General features: G+C 34.6%; 3 protein-coding genes across 3 annotated transcripts; all 3 read right to left on the bottom strand.

Annotated features, from left to right (window-relative positions):
* Nucleotides 1–2,324: 2,324 nt before the first annotated feature.
* LOC132548161 (L-proline trans-4-hydroxylase-like) lies at nt 2,325–7,288 on the bottom strand. Its single transcript, XM_060211983.1, has 9 exons — nt 7,270–7,288; nt 6,529–6,610; nt 6,272–6,353; nt 5,501–5,611; nt 3,784–3,875; nt 3,376–3,466; nt 3,080–3,209; nt 2,657–2,808; nt 2,325–2,453 (listed from the first exon to the last, which is right to left on the bottom strand). The coding sequence occupies exons 1-9, from the start codon at nt 7,286–7,288 to the stop codon at nt 2,325–2,327; spliced, it is 888 nt and encodes a 295-aa protein (XP_060067966.1).
* A 1,837-nt stretch (nt 7,289–9,125) lies between these two features.
* Nucleotides 9,126–13,923, bottom strand: LOC132548251 (L-proline trans-4-hydroxylase-like). The gene is made up of 9 exons (XM_060212097.1): nt 13,905–13,923; nt 13,323–13,404; nt 12,908–12,989; nt 12,379–12,489; nt 11,797–11,888; nt 11,227–11,317; nt 10,851–10,980; nt 10,402–10,553; nt 9,126–9,254 (listed from the first exon to the last, which is right to left on the bottom strand). The coding sequence occupies exons 1-9, from the start codon at nt 13,921–13,923 to the stop codon at nt 9,126–9,128; spliced, it is 888 nt and encodes a 295-aa protein (XP_060068080.1).
* A 7,635-nt stretch (nt 13,924–21,558) lies between these two features.
* On the bottom strand, nt 21,559–25,803 carry LOC132548237 (L-proline trans-4-hydroxylase-like). The gene is made up of 9 exons (XM_060212078.1): nt 25,788–25,803; nt 25,215–25,299; nt 24,974–25,052; nt 24,606–24,716; nt 24,171–24,262; nt 22,728–22,818; nt 22,170–22,299; nt 21,744–21,895; nt 21,559–21,642 (listed from the first exon to the last, which is right to left on the bottom strand). Exons 1-9 carry the CDS (start codon nt 25,801–25,803, stop codon nt 21,559–21,561), a joined length of 840 nt encoding a protein of 279 aa, XP_060068061.1.
* Nucleotides 25,804–27,674: the final 1,871 nt, after the last annotated feature.

The following is a 27,674-nucleotide window of genomic DNA, read 5'->3' as shown; positions in this document are numbered from 1 at the left end:
TCTCCGTATATTCTCATACAGACATATTCATATCACAGGGTTTCAAGTGATCCATGTTGATGGAGATTATTAGAAAGTTTCATGGTTGTCATCATGGCCTCAATGGAAATACATTTTAGCCTTACTTTCGAGGGGAGAATGTTTCATAATTTCGAGGGTAAGCATCTTGGATATTTCAGAAAATGCTTGCGTTTGAAAGGCTTAGACGTCATAAAATCTTGTTTAATCATAAGTTCTTGATTGATGAATCAATAATCACGTATTTAAAGCACAAATTCTGAAAGTAATACTCGCAAAAATAAATTTCTTCTCTACTTTAGATCATGAAAATCAAATCAATTAGAATCTATTATTTTCCTATTTTAAATCTTAAAATTGTCAACAAATTGGAACTACGCAAATATCTCGCTGTACGGTAGAGTTAACCATCGATAATTCCGTTATCTTCGCTCTTGGCTAAATCGTCAAGTTTACGCAAACAAATTTCTCGGACCGCCGAACTGAGTTACCTCCCTTGATTGCATACAAGTAAAATTGTAAGCCTAATGCTGCTAGTTGTTCTTAAAATGGTCATAAAATACATCAGTATTTCCTGTTAATACATGTATTTATAAATTTCTAATTAGTTTGATACACTTATTTAAGTTTGGTAATGCCAATAGATTAGAAGTTCTTACAATAACCAGAAGTAGTGTGACATTTCGATGACTACACGGTCACCTTCATCAGATAAATGACTAGTGTATTCCTATCTTGAAATCACTTTCGTCAATAATCTGTTTACCATCTCGTCACACTATTTTCCATCTTAGTGTACATAGGGTTATAGTGAAGCCAAAACGTTAGTCGATTCCGTGCCATTTCGTATACTAGGTACAGCAGTGCTAGTCCGCTTCACACTGGACATAATCTGATTAAGGTGACCGTGTAGTCATCGAAACGTCACTATGTTATTTTCTTCTGGTTGTTTGTAGAGAACTTCTATTCTGTTTAGTTATGTTTTAATTCACGTTCCAATTTCGGAAATGATTATTTATACATTGAAATTTCCTAAATGAATGGTTTTTTTTTTCATTGAAGTCCAATTTCGTAGACGATTAATTGAATGCATGCTCGATATCAACAATTATGTATTCTATTACTGTGTTTGATGCTCGTTTGCATACCTGTTGATTCCGGTGTAGTTTATTGTGTTCTCATTTGAGAATGTGGTTCTTACTTAGATAGACGAGGGTTTTCACGGCGGGTGTTTTAGATAAGGTGAAAGCGTTTATTCTTCCTGAACACATTGTCGTATTCTTCTTGTTTTTATCATTTTTATTTCTTTTGTTCATGTTTTGCTTTGATTTCATCGAAATTGAGTTTGAATGAAGATTCTGGCATTATTTCTGTATTCGTTTTTTATCAAGGATGTTAATCAGGCAGATATAAAAGTTACTAAGTTACCAATGTATTATGCATAACCAATTGCTAAAATGAGGTCAGATGGTTGACGATTCAATGATCATGTTTATCTCTGGATCTGCCAATACGTTATTCTGTTTGAAGATGAGTTATTACACATAGATCAATATTTACATTACAACAACACTTGTTCACACGGTCAATTAAATTAGCAACATTTTTGTAAGGTACAAGGTTGCTAGAAAGAACAAGGTATTTCTGATATATCTCTCGACAAGGAAGTAACACAAAGTTACGAGATTGTATACCCGTAGTGATTTTTGTTTGATGTCATTGTGACATCCTGTTTCGTTACCCATAAGCGGTTGGATTTTCAATTTATAAGATAACTACCAGAAAAAATGCACAGTAAAGACTCTGCCAAACAATACAAATATATATAAAGAGAGAGAGAGACGTTGGTAATGTACTCACTAAAATCTATGTAAGTAAACAGGAGGATTTATCAAAAGTAGCAGCTTAATCGTGACTTTTGGACATAACAACATGATCACAAGGGACAGTTTTACAGAAGATAAATAGTGTTTTATTTGTTCTTCGTGTTTTTTTTTTATCTTAAGCCATTACTAGAACATTACTTCTTTTGAAACCTAATGCGTTTGATGTCACTGTTGATTTGACATCATATGATTTTACATACAAAGCCAATTTCCTGGAAACAAATCGACATTTTTTGACATCTAAAGAGCGGATAAGCAGGACATTGACAGCTCAAAAATATATTGTAAGTTATATGTTCTTGTCTACTTACATTTTGTCTTTTTCTTTTGTCATCTGGGGTCAAGATACATGAGTTAATTGAGTGATTATAAAATAAAAACATGTCAGCTGTAGACATCATCATGAAAAAAAAACATGTGTCACTTGGTTCTTTTAACTTGGTTCTCAACAAATGAAATTCGGGTTGTTTTAGACGAGCCGACTTCCATGAAATCTTTGTCAGTGAAGTCACTGTAATTTGTACATTCCGCCACAGCACTGTTAGGAACCTGAAAATAAATATATTATAAGTTTTTTTTTTTTTTATTTCAAGTTTAATGAATGTGCTCCAATATTTGCATTTATGTATTGATATTGATAAGAGCAGTCTGCAAGAGCTTTTAGAAGAACATGGCTCACTAGAACAAATGAAATGAATTGTAATTAGAGGTCAAATTTCGCGATCGTTTTGAACAGAGTGGTTTACAGTTACCTTTTGGATAGGTGAATATTGGGCATGATGGTGGGGAACTATTGGGTTGTTGACCTTGGTGTTGTAAGCTATCAAGTAGGCCCACCTCCTGTCAGGACTCTCGTTAGCGGAACTACAGTGAAGCAGGTTACAGTGGAAGAACAAAGCATCACCTTTGAAAGACACATTATATGAACGAAAATGACAATTATTTACTTCATATTCACTTTTCCGTATTCATTAACAAAATTGCATGTTTGTTTTTAATATCTGCATGACGTTTCCATATTTCCACATAGGTATTCACAATTTCTCAATCTTTTAGATAAATTACCAAATGAAATACATTGTTTATTAAAAGAGATGTCAACTTTTGTCTGCACTATCACGCTCAGTTATGAGGTAGCTAGTAATTAACTAGTATTGTTACAATTAACATCATACCTGCGTCCATCTCCACAAAAGCAGGCGGACACCTTTTCTTTATGGCTTCAACGCGGTCCACATTGGCCGCGGTTTGACCTGTGTTCATGTCGTGATCTATCCTGCCGCATTTATGAGAACCAGGTAATATCTGCAGATATACAAAATCATAATATTAGTGAATGACTTGTTCAACACTTCATATGATAGCTTGCATGTTCATATTCAATTGTCAGGATTATATCAGTTTCGACCACTAGATCACAGCAACGATTAAAAAATAACAGGCCGATTCGCCTCCTTTATCATGCCCATACCTGCAAGCATCCGTTTGATTTAGTGCATTTATCAATTGGCACGAAAACCGTCAACATGTCGGGAAACAAACAAGTATTTTTATACCAATATCTGAAAGAAATATTGAACATTATCAAGAATATTTTTAAACATCAGAAAACGTACATAAACAGCTACATTAAAAGAATTAAAATCATAATTGCCTACTCATAATAGAAAATATAACAAAAGATTAGAGTATGTAAAACACAAAGAAACAAATGTGTTTATTCAAGTTCAACACTGGTATTGTTTGTCATCTTATTGCAATGTAGGTCATTGATATAATAAACCTTAATAAAAAAGTATTGAATTCTCTAGAAAATATAATTTGCCGTATATTTATCACCGATTGATTGGTATTTCATAAAGAAATTAATTGGGTTTACCCGTAATCCTGGTGCCACAAGAACGACCCTCCTGAAAAAGGATCCTTATAAGTTAGATTTCCATGGTAGTGGTAGACCTCTCCTCTCAACAACTGGTCTTGCGCATAGAATTAGAATTATTGTAAGTACTTCCTTATAAGGAGACACTACAAGTTTTATAATGTTTTCAATCTGAAGCGAAACCTCAGGAAATTTTAGGTAATTTACATTTTGTCAAAGAAAAGGTAAGAATATTTACTTTAATCCTGTTTCAGAAAGTTGAACAAATCTGAATATCTATTTAAAACTGTTTGATTGAACTGATGACACTTTGTACTACTTTGATCTGTACTGATTATTGTTGTTAATTTTTAATCATTATAAGTTATTTTAGCAAAGTAATTTATAAAGAAATTTAGTTTCGAAATACGAAGGAAGGCGATCACATGTTGGTTTACTTATGGTCAGCAGTCTTTGTTGATCTACAGTTCATGTAACATGTAGTTAATTATCTAAATACTAGTGCATAGGTCAGCATACATGTAGATAGGGCCATAGGTCAGCATAGACAGGGCCATAGGTCAGCATAAATAGGACCATGTGAATTGTTTAATCGGTGTGGCGGTGCTCATCTCTGTACCGGTGTCTTATGTCAATGATGTATCACTTGTTTGTTCCATCATATCTAATATCTAGCTAAATATGGTCTGCCCATCTGAGCTCTATCTGTTATTAAGTATGAAAGAGTCCTACAATGAGTACAGTTGTCCTTCCTCATACGTACCCCAATATGTATACACTTATCAAACCACTGATACACGGAAACTGGATTGAACTTTATCATTACTACTACCTTATTATTACTACAAGACGACACGGAAGATTACCCTTCATTTTATCGTTATACGATTACATTTTCCGTTAATACAACCTACATTTGTTTCATGTATGGTTTGAGCAACAATGTAACGACGCAGCCTACCTTGCTTTAAAGAAAATGTTTGGTCTAAAAACAAAACAAAACAAAACAAAACAAAAACAAAAACAAACAAAAAAATCGAGAACATAATCATAATCCAAATTCCATAAAACCAGACCAAATACAGACAAAAGAAAAATGTACATGAAGACTGATGAATACGTACAAAGAGAATAAATACCAGGTGTTCAGGAAGAGTAAGCGTCTTCTGCTTCATCGACGACACCCACAATGTAAACCTTGGTATATACGAAGGTCACGTTCTCAAACAATAACAAGCTATACGACAACAGAATCAACAGGCAAACTAACGAGCATCAAATACGCCCAGATTCATGTTACACAAAGAAATAGAATATTTCTCACTATGGTGACTATAAATCTCCCCCATAATGTTTTATCAACCTCCATGTTTTGAAACTCTGTGTTACGAGTTTGAAGACTTGCACAAGAATCGTGATAATGAGAGCAGGCCCTCGAATATCTAATTAGCTGTGACACGTAAATACCATTGGTTGGATATGCAGGGATAATACTATCCGGACATGGAAAATTAACAAAAGAGAATTTAGTGGCAAACTGTCCATGTTGGTTTTCTTTTCATTGAGATATAAAACTAATGAAGAAGAGTCTGTCGTGCCTTTGATTTCCAATTCTATTTTTTTAAGATATCGTACGAACGTTATTGATTATAATGATTTCGGGACACGGCCAGCCGACCTCAACCCAATGATGTTAAGTTTGAGAAGGCAAACTTACGTCTTCAGAAGTATTTACGACTTTTTCACATCGTGCCATCATTCCAGATATGTCATTTCCAGGACTATTCCAGACTACTAGTTTTGTTATTTTGCCAGATCCGTCATTTACCTAGTAACATATTCATGTAAAAATAAATACTACTAATATCAATATTAACAAAACTAAAAAATGAAACCTATTGTTGTACGAGCGGGATTAGTATAGGTGTGTACCGACCGATAAACAACCAGAGCGACAGTTAAGACAACCGTTTAGATCTAAAAGCACTGATCCCAGTCTGGTCTATTTTCACTTCCCTTCTCATGGTTCAACTCAATGCTACATTTGACTTCCTAAAACTTCACTTGTAACCTCTAACTTTGGCATTTAGCTTATAAATGCTTCAATGTAATCCATCAGCAGTCGACATCTTTTACAATCATATTTGAATTTATCTCCTAAATGTCAAACTCTCAAAGGAGTCCCAGAGACTTGGAAGACTTCTTTTAACTCTTTTTATTTTAGAATAGACATAAGCTAAGATTCTAATATCAATTTACGATCATACTGACCAGTCATATTAGATAAGAGATTAACATGCCAACTAGTATTGATATATCATAGAGTTACATGTAAGTACCTCAGCTTACAATAAAAGTAAGAAAACTTCCATATTTTTGCAATTTTGAAAGGGTCGCTAAATTCTCAAAATTTAGATACCTGCCAAAACTTCCGATATGTTATGCCATATAAGTGTAAACGTTGATGAATACACTGTAGGATACTTACTCCCCATCCATGTTCTTTTATGAGGTTTGTTTCCTCGAACACCTTTCTCACTTTAGCCATCTCATGACTATCAAACAATCCTCTGTAGGAACCATATTAAAAATTTGTAGACATGCAATAACTAACAATGAATTTTGAATACAAAACATGATGATAAACATTCAATATTTGTGCATTTCTATGAAAATCGATTATCAAAATTACTATAACACTATTATTTTTCATTTCATAACTTGGAATAGAGAGTGATTTCGTACCGAACTAAGATGTATCCTAGATCGTCGAAGCACTTCTTCATGTCGTCCGTCACACGGAATTCCTCGGATGCGTACTTATAAACTTAAGTAGAACATAACTTGATTAATTTCAAAAGTAGAAGTATAAACCATTTTAAGGGAAAGAGGAAGAAAGTTAATGACAAGTAGTTTAGACGTCCTGATCTCAATATGTTTATAGTGTTGTCATGGTTTTATCTGGCATTGATGAAATTGAAAACATCTATATTTCATTACTTATTTTTCTTCAACTTATTTAAGCGAAGGAACAGTATCCAGTCCTACTTCTGGATGATCAGTTCATTATGACATGTTAACCTATAGCTATGCAGTTTTGTATAGTTTTCAATAACTGTAAATCTACCAGCGGACTTTGCAATTGATCAGAACTACGTCATGTTGGATCCTTATTGTGTATAAATATCAAGTTATTGTATCGTTGATGATATTAAAGATTATAAAGAATGCAAAATATTAAAAAAACATTGTTCTATGAAATGATCTTAGTGACACGATACTCGTCAACCATGGAAAACCAGACTCGAACACAACAAACTAAATGGATCCCCCCCAACCACCACCACCACCACCACCACCACCACCAACACACTCCGGATGGTATTTCATGAATCTCAACACTTAACAACACCGGGTAGATAATAGGTAAGACGCTTCATAACACCTTGACCCTGGACTTATCAGCATGTTACATAGATACTGTACCTCCAGATAATGTCGCCATGTTTTTCTTAAAACGCAGTCCTGCTGAACAGAAAAAAAGTTATACCAGTATCATTCACAGCTCATGTACAAATACATCATGTAACTGATCTGCCTTCAATCATGTTGACAATGTTTGGGTTTAATTATAATCTGTAAATAAATATGAACATCTGAATAATTACCAACTGCAACTTTAATAGTACAAATACTTTTCTTAACCAACGAGTTTTTGACAGATGATTAAAGTCCTAGCAGTAGGACAGCTGTTCACTTTGTTATTAATGATCAAAGCGAAATCTCCTTTCAATAAATAGATATACTAGTGATTCTATCGCTTACCTTGTAAACCAGCTTTCATCAATTCATGATATCTTGTTATGATGACTGTCACGAAGCAGATAAAATAAAGGACTGTCCCGATATAAACAAGATGTACAGTAGAGTATACACCGATCTCATCCTATATGCTGAACTGGGGCTGCTTTTAACGTACATAATGTGTGACGTTTCTTTTTATTTAAGTACTAATTAATCATTCCGATGGTTTATCTATCATAAACGACAAGGAAGGAAATGATAGACATTTCCCGAGTGTTGACAATAAATAGATAATTACTAATGATTAAAAAATATTTAAATTTTTTTCTGTTTTCATTTTTTGCATATGTTGACCACGCAGTTCAGAAACCTCTCACACTAATATTTACATGGGATTTCAACTGTTATACAGCGTCGCCATTATATAATGTTTTGAGTTGTCACAAACTTGTTTTAATGTTGCCTCACATGATTCTATCAGTTTATAACACCGATTACATTGCGGTATGAGTTTTTATGTGTACGATGCTCGTTAGCTTCCAAGGTTGTCCCGTTGTTGTTAGCTTTGTTTTGATTTCCGAACTTTACATTATTTACTTGGATTGATGGCACGACCAGGAAATACTTATCCTTCCGGAACACCTATTCTTATTCTCATTCTGCTTCGATGTTCATATCTTGCAATCATTTAATGTTTTTGTGTTGACATCATCAACGATTACACATGATGATGATGATGATGATGATGATGATGATGATGATGATGATGATGATGATGGTGATGTATGCTTCAATAGCAAAGATGATAAATATTTATGTTGGTGACCATAACACTCACCATGCATACCTATATGTTGATTAAAACTAATAGTATACAATCTTTAGTTCGCATTCCATCCATATGAAACTGATTAACATGCATGGGCACAAATGTTAAACCACCGTGTACCGTAATTATTAGAAATTAGTGTGACAGTGTCAGTATCTAACTGACTAGGTAGATAGCATGCTTATTCGGTGTCTTAAAAATATATAATACTTTGGATTATGTAATCTACAATGTTAATGTATATGAAAACAACACACTTTGGCTAAATGGACAAAGGGTACAAGATTAAAATCATTGATGACGAGAAAGTAATGATAATATTTTAGCATATAACTGTCACATCCCAGTAAAATATTTCAGCTTAAACACTGGGAATGGAGAATTTGTAATCAATATCTAAACATTACTAGACTGAACTCTATTATATCTAATTCCAAATTTGTATTGTTTTTCACTTGTGCGTATATTGTGATCATACAGAACAGTGGCGATACATCCTCAAAAATGGAACTAAAACTGAAGGATTTTTTCGTTTTATTGTCTTTAAAAGTAGTACAAACTGACTGTGAGTCAAATAACAACTGCTGAAGACATCGATATCGTATCATTAGTGATGTTAACGATTTTCTGTGATGGAAGTTGGTTTGTTTTTACTAACCAAGGATTTTTCATATACAGTTAAAAAGTTATATATGTCACAACGGTTTGTCTATTTTTCAAACTTTGCCTGTGTCTTGACGAGAGCGTTCTTAGGCGATTCCATGTCAGTGGGATCAAAGAAATCCTTTCCAGTGAAATCACTGTAATTGTTGCATTCTCTTACTGCACTGTCCGGCACCTGTGAATAGTAATTGCTGACGATAAACATAAAGCACCTGCCTGTACATGGCAAACTATCAAGAGATCTTGTTGAAAAACCTATTGCAAATCGGGTGTGAATGAAGGAATTGATTTCACTGAGAAACTCATCAGCTGATACGATGTGTTATTAAACAGTATGAATTAAAGGTTGCCGAGCGGAATCCCACTGCTTTAAAACGTGAATATATTCACAATATAAAAACAGTTTACATTTGCCAATTACTAACACGCTGTCATGGCCTTTACAACCGATTTGTTTTTTTTCTTTTCAAACGTTTCTATGGTGACATTTTTCAGCCATTCGGTCATTTTAAGGTCAAGTTGTGATATTTCGAAAACATAAATGTGTGTGAACTTGTCGACTTATCAGGACAAGTCAAGTTTAATCATTTGCTTATTATCTATGATTAATTCATTTGTACTAGTGTAACGGACGATTCAGCTGTATCATCATACTGAATTCGTTATTTCGCTATAATGTATCTTGTTCTTACTTTAGATATATCGAAAGGTGATATCATTTTTACAACAAAAATATCGTAGTTCGCACGGATGAATTGGAAGAGATGAAGGAATGAAGCGTATGATGTATCTGTACACGTATTGAAGCGGTGTTCTAATATTTGACCTTTTAATGTTCAAGTCATTGTGCTGATTTAAGTGCAATGCCAAAATTTCTCCATCCTATCATCGGGTTAACTAACCAACGTTCACCAGAGAATGAAAACGTAAAATGATGACCGACTTACATGGCAACATTTGTCCTTTTACATTTTTATTTACCTCGAATTAAGTTTTCCTGAATTAATATCATGTGTATTGCAACACAGCACACGCCCTTTTACAGACCCAAGTCCCCTGAATGCCTTACGGGAAGCTAACCTGTACTGTCATAACCAAACTAGCAAGTGGGAATGAGGTTATCGACGGGGCGTAAAACTTACTCTTGTCGTCTTCGCCAAATTACAATATTTCGTTTATAAGTCTACCCCCAAGAACTCTAAAATAAGAGCCTGCTAAATGAAATACACTTACAACATATAAGAGATGGGATATATTGCTACGGTCGCGAACTCGACTGTTTTGTATGTTCTATAGGCTAGAGATTTACTTAATGACATTACCTTTTGTAGAGGCGAGTACTGGGCATGATGGTGAGGCACTAATGCGTTGTTTGCCCTAGTGTTGTATGCAATAAGATAAGCCCACCTCCTATCAGGACTCTCATTACCAGAACTTGAGTGCAACAGGTTACTGTGGAAGAATAAGGCGTCTCCTGCAATATGTCCAACCAGCAGTACTTAGTTTTATACTCTTTTTTAAAACTAAAGTAAATAAAAGTAATAAAGTACATGGATGACAAAAGGTTAAATAAATCACACCTATGAAGTTATCGGAAGGCGTAGTTAACTATTCAAACGCCAGGTTAGATGAATATCGGCCTTCGAAACACCAGTCACATACGAATGAACATGTCACTCACGAGACTTAACTACATGTCATTATTGATTGATTGCAGATTATTACACTATATGCACGGTAACTACAATAACATAAATATTAAATTATTTACCTTGGTCCATCTCAACATAAGCCTTGGGGCAGACCTTCTCGATAGCAGACACACGCTCATGATCGGCTGCAGTCTGACCGTGTGTCGCATCATGGACAATGCGACCACATCTGTTAGAGCCGGGCAGTATCTACCAACAACGCATTTCAGTTAGAAAATGCACTATTTACTGTACAGTTCATCTCTCAATTTGGTTCCATGAAACTAGTGTTTTTTTCCAATAACCTGGATTGGCAGCAAATATTAATGGTAACAATATTTCTGCAGCCACTTCAACCGCTTGTACATGTTTGACTTTGAAAATGCAACAAGTGTCATATATAGATAGCCTTCACACGACCAGATTAAAACCGTTGAAAATTCACGTGAATATTACCTGCAAACAGCCATTGGATTGGGAACATTTATCGATGGCTATGAATACCGTCATCATGTCAGGAAACAAACAGCTATTGTGGTACCAATACCTTGATAGAGCGGGATATATAACCAGTAATGTAATAAAAAGAGGAAGTCTTAAAAACAGGAAGTCTAAAAAAGAAAAAGTACAAGGAAAAAGAAAACTGTCTATCCATAATTCCAATGTAGAATTTTCATGCACATTGCTTTCTTATTTTAATGGAAACAGCGTCATCTCAATAAAAAGCTTACACTTTGTTTACTATTTGGAGTCCACTGACATAAAACATCAAGAAAATACCAATAAGGCGACAAAATCATAATTCAAACTCAAATTCCATAAAACCCGGGCAAAATAAGAACAAAAGAAAGTTTACACGGAGACTCCTGAAAAGATACAAGGAGAATAAGAGCTTGTGTTCTGAAACAGTAAGCGTCTTCTGCTTCATCGACGACATCCGCCATGTAAACCTTGGTCAATCCAAGTAAGTAAGGTCACGTTCTCAAATAAGACCAAATTAGATAAAGTAAATAAATAAATCTTTACCCGTAGTCCTGATGCCAGAGAAAAGAACCGCCAGTGAAGGGTTTCTTGTACATCAGTTTGGAATGGTAGTGATACACCTCACCTCCTAGTAACTAGAAAACAAACCCAGATAATAATTGCACTTTGAAAATAAGATTCCCGTTCGAAATATTTACATAAACACAAATATGCTTATTTTGCAAAAGTTGTATGTTTTCTTTTTGTTTATTCATGTCTTTTTATTGTTTTTGCAATACAATGACGCATGTGACAATCAATCACATATGGATCGTGAAAGGTTTACAGGTTCTCTGCGATATAGATGCAGAAAAAACGATATTATTGGTATAATCTAATAGGTTTATTTGGCAGAATTGTTTTTGTAAGATACAAGTGTAAATTATAATAGATTATCGGACAATGATCTTAAATGAAAAAGAGTAGACGGCATTTCATGAAAGAAGTCTTATCACTTAATACAGCGCATGGTATAATCAAACAACGTGTACATCAGATAAGACCATCTTAAGAGTTAATCATTATCATCCTTACAGTACTGATACTATTACTTCATATTCATCAAATGTTCTAATCTGTTCTTACGTCTTCACAAGTATTGACAACTTTCTCGCATCGTGCCATCATTCCAGATACGTCGTTTCCGGGATTGTTCCATAATAACATCGTCGCCTGTTTGCCTTGTCCATCTGGCAACTATGGATACAGGGAAAGGATTAAGCAGACGAAATACACATGAAAATTGCATCTGTGATATTGAATAGGCAGATGTATTGGCGATCAGAAAAGCCTGTTTATGTTGTGTTATAAGAATCTAACGAAGTAGACACAAATAAAAATAGAAACACAAAGAAGTGTATTTCAAATGTAAAATATTTAGAGACGTTAGCTAATGACTGTTCTTGAATGAGAGTCAAAGAATTCAAGATAAAATACATAAACGAACGAGGATATTTTAGTTCATGTCATTAAAAGATTTTTTTGCTTTTGTGTCCTTCTTAATAACGAATTCAAATTGACATTTCTAAACTGAACAATGCGCCACAAATGATATAGGTTGTATTTGAACAATGATACATCACATACACAACGCGAAGTGGTTGGCACGACTTACTCCATATCCGTTTTCCTTGATGATGTCTGTGTCCTCGAAAACCCTCCTTAGGTTTGCTATCTCATCCTTATCAAACAATCCTCTGTACGTTTAACAAAAGAAAACAATACCTTTTGAAATATTAATATACTCTATGGTTAATACGAAATGAACACGTGTGAAGTGTATGTACGTTGCGCCTTATACTAAATATTTAATTATCTCGATAGTCATCTTATGCAGTAATTATCATTATTCTGTTTGAGATTACCATAACAACGTCAAGTTAATACATATTACATGTGATACAATTTTAGTCACTCGAAAATTATCTTATGCTTGATATTTGAAACAGACTATCGTACGTATTAATAAAAAAACAATTAAATGGAAAAAAGTCTACTTCCTGGTAGATTGTGATTATGCAAATAATTACTTGACTAAAATGTATCCTTTGTCATCGAAATGATTTTTCATGTCATTTGTCACACGGAAATCCGCCGATGAAAACGAGTACACTATGAGCAAAAAATAAAAACATGAAAATGTTTGAACTGGTTCCATGCAGTGTCTAACACAGTCGTTACCATCATTTTGCCATGGTCTTATTATCTATAATTTTGTAATATGATAGATCAGGGACAAATAATAAAACTATGCAATACCTGTAATGAAATAGTGTAAAAACACTACATATAGCGTCACATACAACACGTTGTTCAAAACTTTCAATTTTCAATAAATCATTTGTTTTCACATTTATATACAATGTCCCAAGGTTTTTTTTTTATCATCATCGTTAAACGGAACCGCTATGTTTTGCAGTTTGACTTATTATCTAAGTAATTGATATACAGTGTGCGTCTTTTGTAAAACTCATTGTTTGAAATATCCCACAAAATAATGAGCTAAAACCGTGGCTAGGGAATATAATTGTCAATGTAAAAAAAGAATCTCTAATGGAATACAATATGATAGGATATCATTCAGTACGCGTTTTCTTCATGTTTTATCTTACCACCGGTCAGTGCCGCCATCACAACGGTTTCACGGTAATATTACACCTGAAATTACAATATCACGGTTAATGCCATTTGATCTCGTGCACCACAATTCACGTTCAAGTTTGTCTCGTACAATGTCAGCCTTTTTATTCATATGTTCATTTATGAAGACTGTCAAATGACAACTGACGTCCAGAACACCATTTCCAAATTTTGGACGAATAGAAATACCAACAAACAAAGTTTTTTTCTTAATGTTCGGAATTTGTCCACGCGACAAAATACACAAGTTAGACCGAAACATATCAAATAATTTTTTTCCATTTGATTTTTGCTAACTTTCGATTAAATACAAACCTTCTCTTCTCTTCAATTTCACATTAAAACAGCTTTGTATGGTCGCGTCAACACGTCAACATAATTATAATCCAAACTCAAATAAGACCAGGTTTTTCCGAATGAGTAGGCGTCTTCTGCTTCATCGACGATAAACGCCTTGTAAACCTTGATCAATCGTAGCATCAACATTCTCAAATGAGAACAAGGTATACAACAACGAAACCATCGCTGCAAGTTGATGACTACGGGAAATATTTATGGTCGAAATCATTATTTGTTTATAAAGAACTACTCAATTTTCCTAAACAATTAGATGTTGAATGTGTTTGTCAATAGTGCCAATATTTGAATGACGTGCTTTTCATATGAAACAAAATACCAAGACATTTGGGTTTTTTTGACACGATCTTTACTTTTCTCAATGTCAACATCCATAGATTGCTATCGTTTTCATGCACTTTGAGTCTATACTACGAGATTTATACATGTTTTTAATCTTTAACCACTGTATGCAGATAACTCGTAAACTAAACATTATAATATTACCGAATTTATATCGTGCTATCAAACCAAGGATATGAATATTCAGTATGACGGCACTATTACTGTCATACATTGACTGTTGCGAGGACGTGAAATTCAACAAACAAACAAAATCACTGTCTATTCGCAATGGTTTTAAAGTTATCGAACTGATGATGTCAAACTATGTTTACTAATTGTTGACAAAGTAAGTTTTCACACAAACTTCCATTGTGCAATATACTAAAGTATGTATTTTCCTAGGTAATATAACAACTAATAACATGAAATAAGCAATTAGTTACAAGAGAACATATAGCTATGTATAGGCAATGGGTTAAGTGAATAAACACTATGTCATATACGCGTCTGATTAGAGCCACTATAAAAAAATAGATTTTCTTGTAAGTCATGCATGTCTATACAAGATCTAATATGACTCGTATACGATAGCAGTTTGACATACAGATTAGCAACTCGGACGGAAAAGATATTTAGAAGGCATACTAGGCTCCATCACCAACATCCGTCATGTACATTTTGATCTATCCATGATCAATAACGAGCATCAAACAAGTGCAGCTTTATATCGCACAAAAGGTAGAATATTTCTGGATGAGACCATTATGAGATGACTGTAAACTTAATCATAATTTTCATCTCCTTGTACGAAAATCGTGATAATGAGAACAATCATTCGAATATCAAATCAACTTCGACATGTTAACACTATAGCTTGGGGATGTCGATACTGCTATCCTGAAATGGAAAATATACGATAGGGAAATTGAAATCATCACACTTATCATACAGCTTGGTGGAAAGCTGTCCAAGTCGGTTTCGTTGTAGGAAAATATCGAGATGAACGGGATTAGAGAAATCTAATTAATCCGGAAAAGTTTGGAAAAGATCGATCATGTAGAGGAATCGGTCCTTCCTTCGAATTCCAAACGTAGTAGGTATACATGATGAACATATCAATACATTGTTATTTAAAAACATCATATTGTCATTTATTTATCAATCAATTATTATTATTAATCTGTACGTACGTGGTAGTATCTCAAACGTACAAGATACCGGTTGTACATGTCAGAACAATAAACTGTTGTTTGTAGACATGATATGTTGCATAAGTTGATTGTATATATCGGGATGATAAATACACATTCTTTGGTTAATAATCACGGAAACATAATAGCCCCTTCAAGGTAAATCTGCATGTTAATAAATCTTACTTATAACTAATGCTTCCTTTTTTCTTACCTGTATGTTTGCGAGCAGGAACCTAAATATATTGGGTCACATTCAAGGTGGCGTGTTCAGACTGATTGCAGAGATATGATACAGTTTATAAATATATTGACAAGGCAATATGATCCTAAGTATAGAACGTTGTACGTTATCTATGCATAGTTACAGGTAAGAACTACCTGAATACTTTGTAAAATTCTGTAAATGTTACATGTTCATATAGGATTTGGCATCACAAGTTTCAAATTAATGATAAGTTATTAAACAATACGCTATTTTTTTATGTTAATGACTGTAACGGTTAAACAACAATTGTACGTTGTTTAAAGTCCAAAAGGATCCGCTGTTTTTTCCAATCGCCATATTGGTTAAACGTGTGTTTGAAATTAAAAAAATCACTATTTCAAAGCCTTTGAACAATTATGCTTTTAAAGATAACCCCTCTAGATATAGATTTAAAATAAATTGTTTACTACTCATTTTGATTTAACATTTTAATTATTTCATAAAAAAAAAAAAAAAAAAAGACAACATTTTTTCTGTACGAGGTCGTCAACTGACGTAACACAGGGTTTCAAAAGATGCGGGTTGATGAAAATTATGGGGAGGTTTATGGTCGCCAAAGTGATCTCATTGAGAAAAAGTCTATTTCTTAGACCGATAAGAAGCTGGCCGTCTTGATGGTCGTTAGTTTGCCTGTTGGTTCCGCTATTGTGTATCTTGTTCTCATTAGAGAACGTGACATTACTTTCTTGGATTTCACAAGGTTTACTATATGAAGTAGGTAGCTTGCACATCAAGATTGGTGGTCTCGCATGCTCCTATGTGGTATCAAGCTAGATAACTCTGTAATTTCTAAGTTAGTCATGCTGCTACATAATCCTGTGTTCTAAAAGATTAGTATGAAGCTAGAAAAACCCGCGCTATCACAGTTGGACATCAAGCTGTATTCTCAAATGTGGGTACCAAGCTGTACTCTCAAAGGTGGGTATCAAGCTGTATTCTCAAAGGCGGGTATCAATCTGTATTCTCAAATGTGGGTACCAAGCTGCATTCTCAAAGGTGGATATCAAGCTGTATTCTCAAAGGTGGGTATCGGGCTGTATTCTATTCTCAAAGGTGAATATCAAGCTGTATTCTCAAAGGTGGGTATCGGGCTGTATTCTATTCTCAAAGGTGAATATCAAGTTGTATTTTCAAAGGTGGGTATCAATCTGTATTCTCAAATGTGGATATCAAGCTGTATTCTCAAAGGTGGGTATCGGGCTGTATTCTATTCTCAAAGGTGAATATCAAGTTGTATTCTCAAAGGTGGGTATCAATCTGTATTCTATTCTCAAAGGTGAATATCAAGTTGTATTCTTAAATGTGGGTACCAAGCTGTATTCTCAAAGGTGGGTATCAAGCTGTATTCTCAAAGGTGGATATCAAGCTGTATTCTCAAAGGTGGGTATCGGGCTGTATTCTATTCTCAAAGGTGGATATCAAGCTGTATTCTCAAAGGTGGGTATCGGGCTGTATTCTATTCTCAAAGGTGAATATCAAGCTGTATTCTCAAAGGTGGGTATCAATCTGTATTCTCAAAGGTGGGTATCAAGCTGTATTCTCAAATGTGGATATCAAGCTGTATTCTCAAAGGTGGGTATCGGGCTGTATTCTATTCTCAAAGGTGAATATCAAGTTGTATTCTCAAAGGTGGGTATCAATCTGTATTCTATTCTCAAAGGTGAATATCAAGTTGTATTCTTAAATGTGGGTACCAAGCTGTATTCTCAAAGGTGGGTATCAAGCTGTATTCTCAAAGGTGGATATCAAGCTGTATTCTCAAAGGTGGGTATCGGGCTGTATTCTATTCTCAAAGGTGGATATCAAGCTGTATTCTCAAAGGTGGGTATCGGGCTGTATTCTATTCTCAAAGGTGAATATCAAGCTGTATTCTCAAAGGTGGGTATCAATCTGTATTCTCAAAGGTGGGTATCAAGCTGTATTCTCAAAGGTGGATATCAAGCTGTATTCTCAAAGGTGGGTATCGGGCTGTATTCTCAAAGGTGAATATCAAGCTGTATTCTCAAAGGTGGGTATCGGGCTGTATTCTATTCTCAAAGGTGAATATCAAGCTGTATTCTCAAAGGTGGGTATCAAGCTGTATTCTATTCTCAAAGGTGAATATCAAGTTGTATTCTCAAAAGTGGGTATCAAACTGTATTCTTAAATGCTGTTATCAAGCTGTATTCCTGTACTCTAACATATGAATATCATAATAGGTAAACTTATACTCTCGCTAATCATTTGCACCAGTACAATGAAGATCTCCTTTTAACCCGAATCCATTTATTAACCATGTACTGTCTTAGATTGTACAAAAGACACTAAAGTGAATAGCACTATTAATACGTATTTACAAGCAAATAGAGTTGAACCAAACAATGAAATAAACTTCACCATATAGTTTTGTCATAAAAAATCCCTAGATTTTGAACCCCAAGGAGAAAACTCTAAAGCAGTAAAAAAAATGTCAACCTTTAGATGGGGTGGTGCACTAGCTCCATTTATCAATAAACTTTACGAATTTCATATATTTGACGATTTAAGACAAACGTCAAATAAATGGATATCTTTTAAATCGTGTCACGATTCGAATTAATTAAAACCACAACCAGCATTGTCTATGACCTAAAATCTCGAAACCTTGTACATTTGTAGGTGTACTTCTAAAATTGTTTTACGCAGATTATCCGGTGCAATACTCCCGTATTTATCATTGAATTCGGGATTGTACAAAAGACGCATAATTTAGAATGAGTACAGTAGACTCATCATGACTGCATCATACAGATGTTTCGTCCTTCTAAGACTCGTCAGTGATGCTAAGTGCCTAAATTTGAAGGAAAAATCCAAAGTGATCAAAAGGAAAGTCAAAATCTAGACGGGGAGGTGCAGCAGTCCCATAATAAAAAAAATTCATAATTTCCATTCGTTTGATAGATTTATTTTATTATATTTCAGGCAATTCTAAGGTCTGAACTGCATACGTTTCTATTTTTCTTTTACTTTGTCATTTTTTCATTTCCGCTCAATCGAGCAATTCTTTATTTAAATGTCAACTTTTCCAGAACACATGTCAATCATATGTATGTTACATGTCTCTCGGTGATCATTTGTGATGCATCTGAGGTGACCAATAATTTTCAATGTAAAACATATGGTTAAACTGAGTGTAAAAGTGGAATTGAAATGTGCTATTCACCTTGTGTCTGCTGAATAATACGTATATATCGCAGAGGGACATAAGCTGCAAAGATTTGGCTCTGGAATTTATTTTATATGATTGAACTTGCCTTAATAAGGCTTTGTGTAAATATTCTTTTTAATTTAACCCTAGTTTGATTGAATTTGAGTTTCGATTATGACTTTGATGACATGTTGGCATTTTGCTGTTGTCAGACTGGATGATATAGATATATGGCCATATGATTACAGTGTATTGATTCATTTTACCTTAAATTCCTACTCTTCCTTGGTACCTTGTTCTTATAAATGTATGATAGTCTTCAGTTCCTGGATGTTTCCTACCAGCAACAAAATTTCGGATAATTCATGTCTGCTACAACATTACATTTTCATAATGATCAAGCTATTTTATGTGTTATTTGTAGACTTTGTATACATATTCCTGTAGAACCAAGCTACGTTCAACAAATTACCAGATGATTATATTTCCGTTTTCAAATGTCTATAAAGCAATCGAAACAAAACAACAACAAGGTAAACGCTATCTAAATTTCCCGCTTAACCACATAATGACGTCAGCAAGTCCAAATTCGAGAACAGTCGTAATGATATACTTCCTCGTGTCGTCATATATAGCAATTGTATGTTATAGTTTCGTCACAAATTCAACCTGATTATTGATACAAAAAAGCGTGAAATCTCGCAATTTTTTCGAATGAAATTTACAATGTATTTTCTAATTCGTTTGAAATAGAATAGCGCATTAATATTTCATCAAAAAGTGACGCGGTTCTGAGTTAGATTTCACGAAACAATGCGTCTAGTGTTTCTTCAGAAATTATTTATGTTATCGTGTCGCGGAGTGGATTGCTGTAATTTTCAGAATAGAATAACTACAGAAATTAAATGGCTGTCCATGCTGTCAGTATGACGTTTTGTTTGCAACAGATTTTACATTTGTAATTTGGACTGTCAGGTCGTACTGTAGCAGACGAAGGCAAACTTGGTAACCAAGTATGTTATGGTGAATTTGCCGTTAAATTGCATGTTTGACAATATCTGATCTATCATATTTGACAGCTTTAAAGTCACTTATTATATGTGAAGGTCTTACTTATGTCCAACAGCTTCAAAATGGATACCTATGTGAAAAGTGAAAGTAGGAGAATGCAACACAAAATGTGAAAATTATATTTGTTTCTACCAGGATATCTTTTCGATGGACTTCTCACCTTCACCATCGAATGTGTAACATTCATACACTTGACCAGATGGGTTTGTATAGTCCGATATACGCAAAAAGCCTACATTTTGTCGCGAATCGTTATTTATAATGAATACCATTACATATGACGTGAAAAATGACACGATGATGTTATACTGCTTGTAGATATGCCCTATCAACAAGTGCATTGTCAGATAGTGCGTTGTCCTGATGCAAAATGATGTTATGCTGGATTGACGTGTGATTTCCTCATAGTAGCGCAAGCCAGTTAAATTGCCTTCCAACCGAAGAGGTATCCACCCACTGTAACGTCAACCCAGACCGGGAAATTATCCCACACAATACGGTTCCCTCTGTTAAACTGACGACGCTGAATTATATAACGTCGCGGTAGATGTCACAATCACTCGACCTTCGGTACATCCGAAAGGGATCGTCACTGCTTTCAAGTGAAATTTGGAATCATTTTTAATTTCGCTTAAGACCATTTCCTGTTTGTGAATCACAAATGTCTTGCACCTTGCTTATCAAGCAACTCTATGACGATTAAGCAAAACCGGATAGCAGGACATCACGGTCGGTGTTGTTTCTCGCAATCTGTTCATACATTACTGGAACTGATCCATCCTGGAATGTTTCTATCGGTCGATGGAGAGGTATAGAACAGAACTTAAATAGTCGACGGGATATAGTCCTCATGGGCGGCGCCGTATGTCGACCGGATATAGTACTCATGGGCGGCCCCGTATGTCGACGGGATATAGTCCTCATGGGCGGCCCCGTATCGTTTCCGTTTGCCTAATAAAACCTATTGTATTGGTGTAAACCGAATTGCCCATCCCGAAGATTCGGTATGACAAACAAAACACAACGCTATTAAATACAAATAGAATTGTATTGTATCATTTCTCTGTCACTGTCCTTTTTTGAAAGAATAACTGCAATATCACGTTGCTACAGCGAAGACTTAACTTTTCATTATATCCAAATAGTTAGTAGGATGGATATGCACAATTCTTAAAATCATTTGATTAGAGCATGATGATGACGAATGTAAACCCACGTACATGTGCTAAAAGACTAATATCATCCGTCAACTATATTTGTGGTTGTACTATCCAGAAATCCTTACCCTCAAAATTGGTCGTATTTGTGCATTGTCGAACAGCATCATCAGAAACCTAAATCAATGAAAATTAAATGAAATGAAGTATATTTCCATAATGAGCCAAACATTGAAATTTATTAATTATATCCTGTATTTTAATAGGAATTATTTTACCTGATTTATCGGACGGTAACCCGGGTGTTTTTGGTGCGGTCCTGGATTGTTAGACTTCCTGTTGTACGCTAAGATGAGACCCCGTCTATTGTCGGCACTGGTGTTGTCAGTGCTTGTGTGAAGCACGTTACAATGGAAAAACAGAGCGTCACCTGATGCACAAAAGGTTTACATTGCCATGTATTACCAATTTGAATAAAACATTTTTTTCGGTTTAGGAAAAAGACATCATATTGACAGAAAATGTATTATACGTTTCTGTGTGTTCACTTATCTATTGGAATGTGTATCGCAATTACAAACAACACAATCGTTTGGCAATATATTCATGAAAAAAAACAGCTTTGATTAAGTACATCCGATAAAAGGAATACAGAAACCTTCTGACGTCATATTTTTTTCTATCAATATAAAACATCAATGTACCTGCGTCGAGTTCGGCATATACGTGTTGAAGCTTTTCTTGTATGGCCTCCACCCTGTCGACGTCAGCTCCAGTCTGATGAGCAACGATCGTGTGGTCAATCCTTCCACATTTGTGTGAGCCGCTTAGTAGCTGAAAAATTGCATGTCGGTTTTATTTTATGTTCATATAGTTTTATCATGATGTTGCCAAACATTGCATAAAGCATCGTTATATAAATAGTAATTAAGAACGGCCTCCAAACAGCCAGGATGAAAGACAATATCGAGCAAGAGCTCATTATAAAGGACACGTTGTATGATAAGCTTCACCGTGGTCCTTTACCTTTATTTATAGAAAATGTATCACTATAATCACGATAAATTCCAGTATGTATTTCAGTCTGTTCAAAGAGTGAGTGTTGATAAAGGGTTCTTAATTGCAAGGAGTCGACCTATTTGATATAAAAGCACGTAATATGCGAGTACCTTTTTAACACTATATATCTTATCAATTTCATATAATGTCAATTAAATGGTTTTATAGCTACATTGTTTCAGAATATAAACTTGTGGTCTGACCTGGAGACATCCGTTGGCTTTTCTACATTGATCCACGGCCACAAACACACTCATCATGTCTGGGAACAAACAGCCATACTTGTACCAGTACCTGTAATATATAGTGGCATATACCCATAGCAAACTTATCATTTGATTACAGGACAGAAAGTCATTTCTCCGCTGAAGCAATTCCTTAGTGAATTTCTTTTTTATTGCCAGTAGGATGTATATTGTCTTTAAATGCTCCGCTAAATGTTATTAATAACATTTTTACTACTGAAATGTAGAGAAATATCAAGTTCATATACTAGTGAAAAATAACTTTTTCAAACTTGTACTAATGAAACCAGAGTAGTCACATCATCATATAAAATTGACTAAGTACCGTACAAAAACACGCATATCTAGAAAGGACTTTTTTTTTATTGCACCCTCGTGAAAGATACTAAAATATTAGACATACTAGTGATATATATATGACATTACTGATACTGATCTCTATTGGGAGATCAATAGACAGTTGACAATGGTTACCCTTTTCTCTATTCATCAATGCACTTGTGTGATATCTGCAGGTTAAGCCGTGACATATAAATATCACCTTACTTTAACTACGAGTATCAATCTGAACTCGACAATACTAATTACAAACAAACGTGATGTCTGTGTTATACCCGAGAGGTAAGATCGTGTAATGTACATTCACAATGTAAGTATATCGTAAAGATGATCAAATTCATGAATATTTACTTAAAGAAACTCTACGTACGCCGACATTTGATCTGATTACATGTGTACGTTGCATGGAGGGCTGGAATCCTATATCAATCTTTAACATGTTGCCTATATATATATTGCATCAGGATATCTTTCAGAAGTGTAAAACAGCCATTTCAAGTACAGGCTACACGTGTAATTTCAAGCATGCGATTCTTATTGACAAGCAAACGCCTTAATAGCCGCATTTATCAGACTTTCACAACAGCTAGAAATAACATCGATATCAAATGAGAGATATTGTAGCCCAGACTATATCGTGACCGCACGAGTACATGGTAAAATGTATTCTTAGATTGATTGAAAATGCCAACCATTCTTTGCACTGATAATCATTAAGCCATTCGTATCACGAAGCATCATCAGAAATGTTCATGTAAAATACCATTAACTTTGTTTTGGAAAATATAATTAAAGGACCTATCAGGTAAAATGATGATAAATCAGTCTCCTTGAATTTGACCATGGTTCTGTCTGAGGAAAGCTGATTTACATGTACTCACGATTCAGATAACCGCATTGTAGTGAGTAGGGATTAAACTATGTTTTATTCCGTTCATAGTGATATCAGACTGTACAATGTTTGTATTCCATCACGCGTTCCTGTTTCGGCGAATGTTCAATACCTACCGATGGTCACATACCTGTTTCTGTTATTGAACACTACATAAGTTATCTACGTACCCATAGTCCTGGTGCCATTCAAACGTGCCTCCAATGTAGGGTTCTTTCGTGACAAGTTTGGTATGGTAATGGTATACCTCGCCCCCCAGGAGCTAAAAACCCGAGATAAGATGTCAGGAATATATACATGCAATGTATCCAAGATACGGTTAATGTTAATTCGAATAAATCCTTTTGTTATCTGCATTATAAGTGATAAGACAGAAAAGAAATATTATATCTATTAGATCTTTTTGTTGTTTTAGTGAAGGTTGCAGAAATATCACAGACGGTTTAAATTCGTTTTTATAGATGTTACTTGATACAAACTAAAGAAGACGGATTTATTAATGCTAACCACATGCCTTGTTAAAAGAAGAATTAATCTCATTCCCAGACAGATGTTATCTGATACCAGCATTAATGTCTAATACAATACCACTTCTGTACATGTACCTTATCACATGTTCCTGCAATCTTCCGACAACGAGCCACCATTCCTGTGACGTCATCACCTGGATGCTGCCATAATATGAGCTTTGGTTCCTTACCACTTTTGTCTGGTCGCTGCATGTATTCAGATTATAAACAAATAGAGCAGCATGGAAATGACAGGCGGTAGATATGGAGAGCATCAAGTAATTAGCATTATACAACAAGTACACAAAACAAATCACATTGAAGTAGAGAAAACAGGTGTGTTGGCAATGTAGCCGTATGCCATCAAAAGGGACGTCACATGACTATGAGCTTAGTTAGAAGACATCAAGCTAATAACGATTAAGTGTATTTAATCATCACTGTCTAGTTGGATGTGTACTCACCCCGTACTGGTACTTAAGTACATTAGGATTTTCAATGACCTCCTTGACCTTGGTCAGCTCCTCGTTGTCCAGTAAAGCCCTAAGCACCAACGTTAAGCCACAAAATGCACGTGTAAGTATCAAATAAAGCTCGTGAAACATATCAGTATGAATATAAATTGAAAAAAGAACATGTGTTTATTATTATTTTTTTATAATTAAAAAGAAAATGTGCTAAACGATTTACATTTATTAGAAGTACCTGATAATGATGTAGCCTTTGTCCCAGAAAGCACGAAGGACGCTTTCTGTAACCTCAAAAGAACCATCGTCACCTAGCCGGAAGTCTGCAATAAGACAAAGAAATCAATGTTTTTTTAAATGTCTTAAAGATCTCGCGTGAGAGGAAAGATTATCGTTATGTTGTGTAAGTATACATATACATAAGCATTGATGTGTAATGAATGTAAAGAGATGGTAATAGGGATCGACACTGACCATTATTTATACATCGATATAAATATAGTGTATGATATCTGTTCTGATGTTACCACTGTGCAAAGCCGGAATTTCATTACCAGCAAACTGTTTTATTTTTAAGCATTTTTTAATGTTTCATTTCGAAGTTGCGTCACTGCAATTTTTTATTGTTGCCTTCACACTAATTATGTGCCAGCATGATATCAATATAAAAGTTCAATACCGTCTCAATATCAAACCAGACATACAACAAGAAAATTGACCGGAAGAGGAAATGACGTACAACATGGGTAGTAATCTTTATGAAAATGATGTTTCTAGTATGATGTTGAGGTCAACAGATAGAAACACATACCGCACGACTTGTCCATTACGGCAACAACTTATGTGGTTTGGTCTGTGTCTCTCTTTAGAATCAGAAACAAAATGCATGTCACATTTATTTATATGATATTTATCTTCGGCAATATAGAACAAAAACAATACCATATTCTCATATTGGTTAGATATTAAACCTACCTGGTGCACTATTCCAATGTCCTTGGCCTGAACTCAGATACAGGTAGGAAGATATCTCGGTTAGTCACAGATAGGGTTATCTTAATAAACTGGGTCTCGTTTTAAATGCATCACTATGCATGACTTATCGTATAGTTTGTAGCCGCTAGCTATTTTTCCCATGGTTTGGTATGTTGATTGCTTAAAGCCCATATATCAGTTGCACAATCATGATCAACTCCTGATATCTCCTAAATTATCATGTTTTCAAAATCATGTGTATATGAACGTTATATGAATTTTAATTCAGAAAACACTTGGGTATGATATCTAAATATCAACTTAAACACGTGTTTATTCAATTAATTACCACTCTCCGGTATAGTAATATTTTAGGCTCCATTTAATTCCACTCAGACAAAACAAAGTTCTAACTCCTTCAGGCGCTGGTGTCGATTTCTTTTAACATCTAAAGCGAAATCACATACGATACGAATAGTAAGAACGATAACTCCTACGTCTTCCTCCTTAGATTGCCCATTCCTTCGGCTGGTGTTTACCTTGTTCTCATTCAGGAGTATGACATTATTCACTTTGATTAGCCAAACTTCACATTGAGGGTGTCGTCGATGAAGCAAAAGACGCTTAGTATTCCAGATTACATGGTCTTCTTTTTCTTGTACCATTTCTCCATATATTTTATTATTTTACATATTTTGATTAGTTTTATTAAATTTTGGTTTGGATGAAATTTTTTTCACGTGTCTGTATTTTCCCATAAACATATAAGAACTATAGATTTAAGAACTGAAATATGATAAACATTTTTTTTGCAGATTTTAACAATTATAATTTATGCTAATAATTCAACTACGATGTACAATGATAAAATAATTGTGACAATATTTTTATTAATGGATCCTCATCACGAGGTCTTGATTATCATTCTGGCGCTAACGTACCCTAAATATGGCTCGTGTTGAGGCTGATAAACACCGTTCGGTAGTTGTCAATGAAGAGCTTCGTGATCACACGACAGAAATTCTGACATCGAATCGCACGGTGGAGATAATAGTATGGTTAATGGTCAAAGTGATTTGTTCCGACTCCTTTGACAAAAATCAGTTCAATGACTACTGATATAAAATATAATAAATTCCGGGGTCATCTATAAATAGAATATTAGTGTACTGTCCTAAATAAATAAAGTCAACTGTTACATGGAATTGTTTCCTACTTTTAAAGAGTGATTAAAGAATGGTTACTAGATCTCCAGTTGACATAAATGTGCTGCCAATTTCCAAGACTGTAAATTCTGAAACCGTTAGACAGACACTTTCAAAAAGGCGTGATGAATTTTAGGTATAGACACTAGAAATACATATAAACAATGATTTTGACAGATAATCCATTATCAGGAACTATCCCCTAACTCACGTTTATGGACAGCTGGACAACTTATGCCTGTATTCTATCACGTGGTATGAACTTTGACAGCTTTATTACTCACTTTTCATGTATTGCTGCCATTATCAAACTTTCTACTAAATATATAATTATTTCAAATTACCGATGAATTAACTAATCACACATGCTGAATAATGTGTCATTTACATTTGAAGTAACAACGGTCTACTGTGCGCTGTAACAACGTCGTACCGTCCTGTCTAGTTTATATTATTGGTTGCCGGGTTTGGTAGTTGACATACTTTTCGGAATATATACGACTATTGTTAATGATATA

Source organism: Ylistrum balloti, unplaced genomic scaffold (genome assembly GCF_031769215.1).
Source record: "Ylistrum balloti isolate Yb309-2 unplaced genomic scaffold, AGI_CSIRO_Ybal_v1 Utg370006, whole genome shotgun sequence".
In the NCBI taxonomy this organism is placed as follows: domain Eukaryota; kingdom Metazoa; phylum Mollusca; class Bivalvia; order Pectinida; family Pectinidae; genus Ylistrum; species Ylistrum balloti.
Note: the sequence above shows the minus strand (reverse complement) of the source record. Positions and strands in the feature narration are given on the sequence as shown.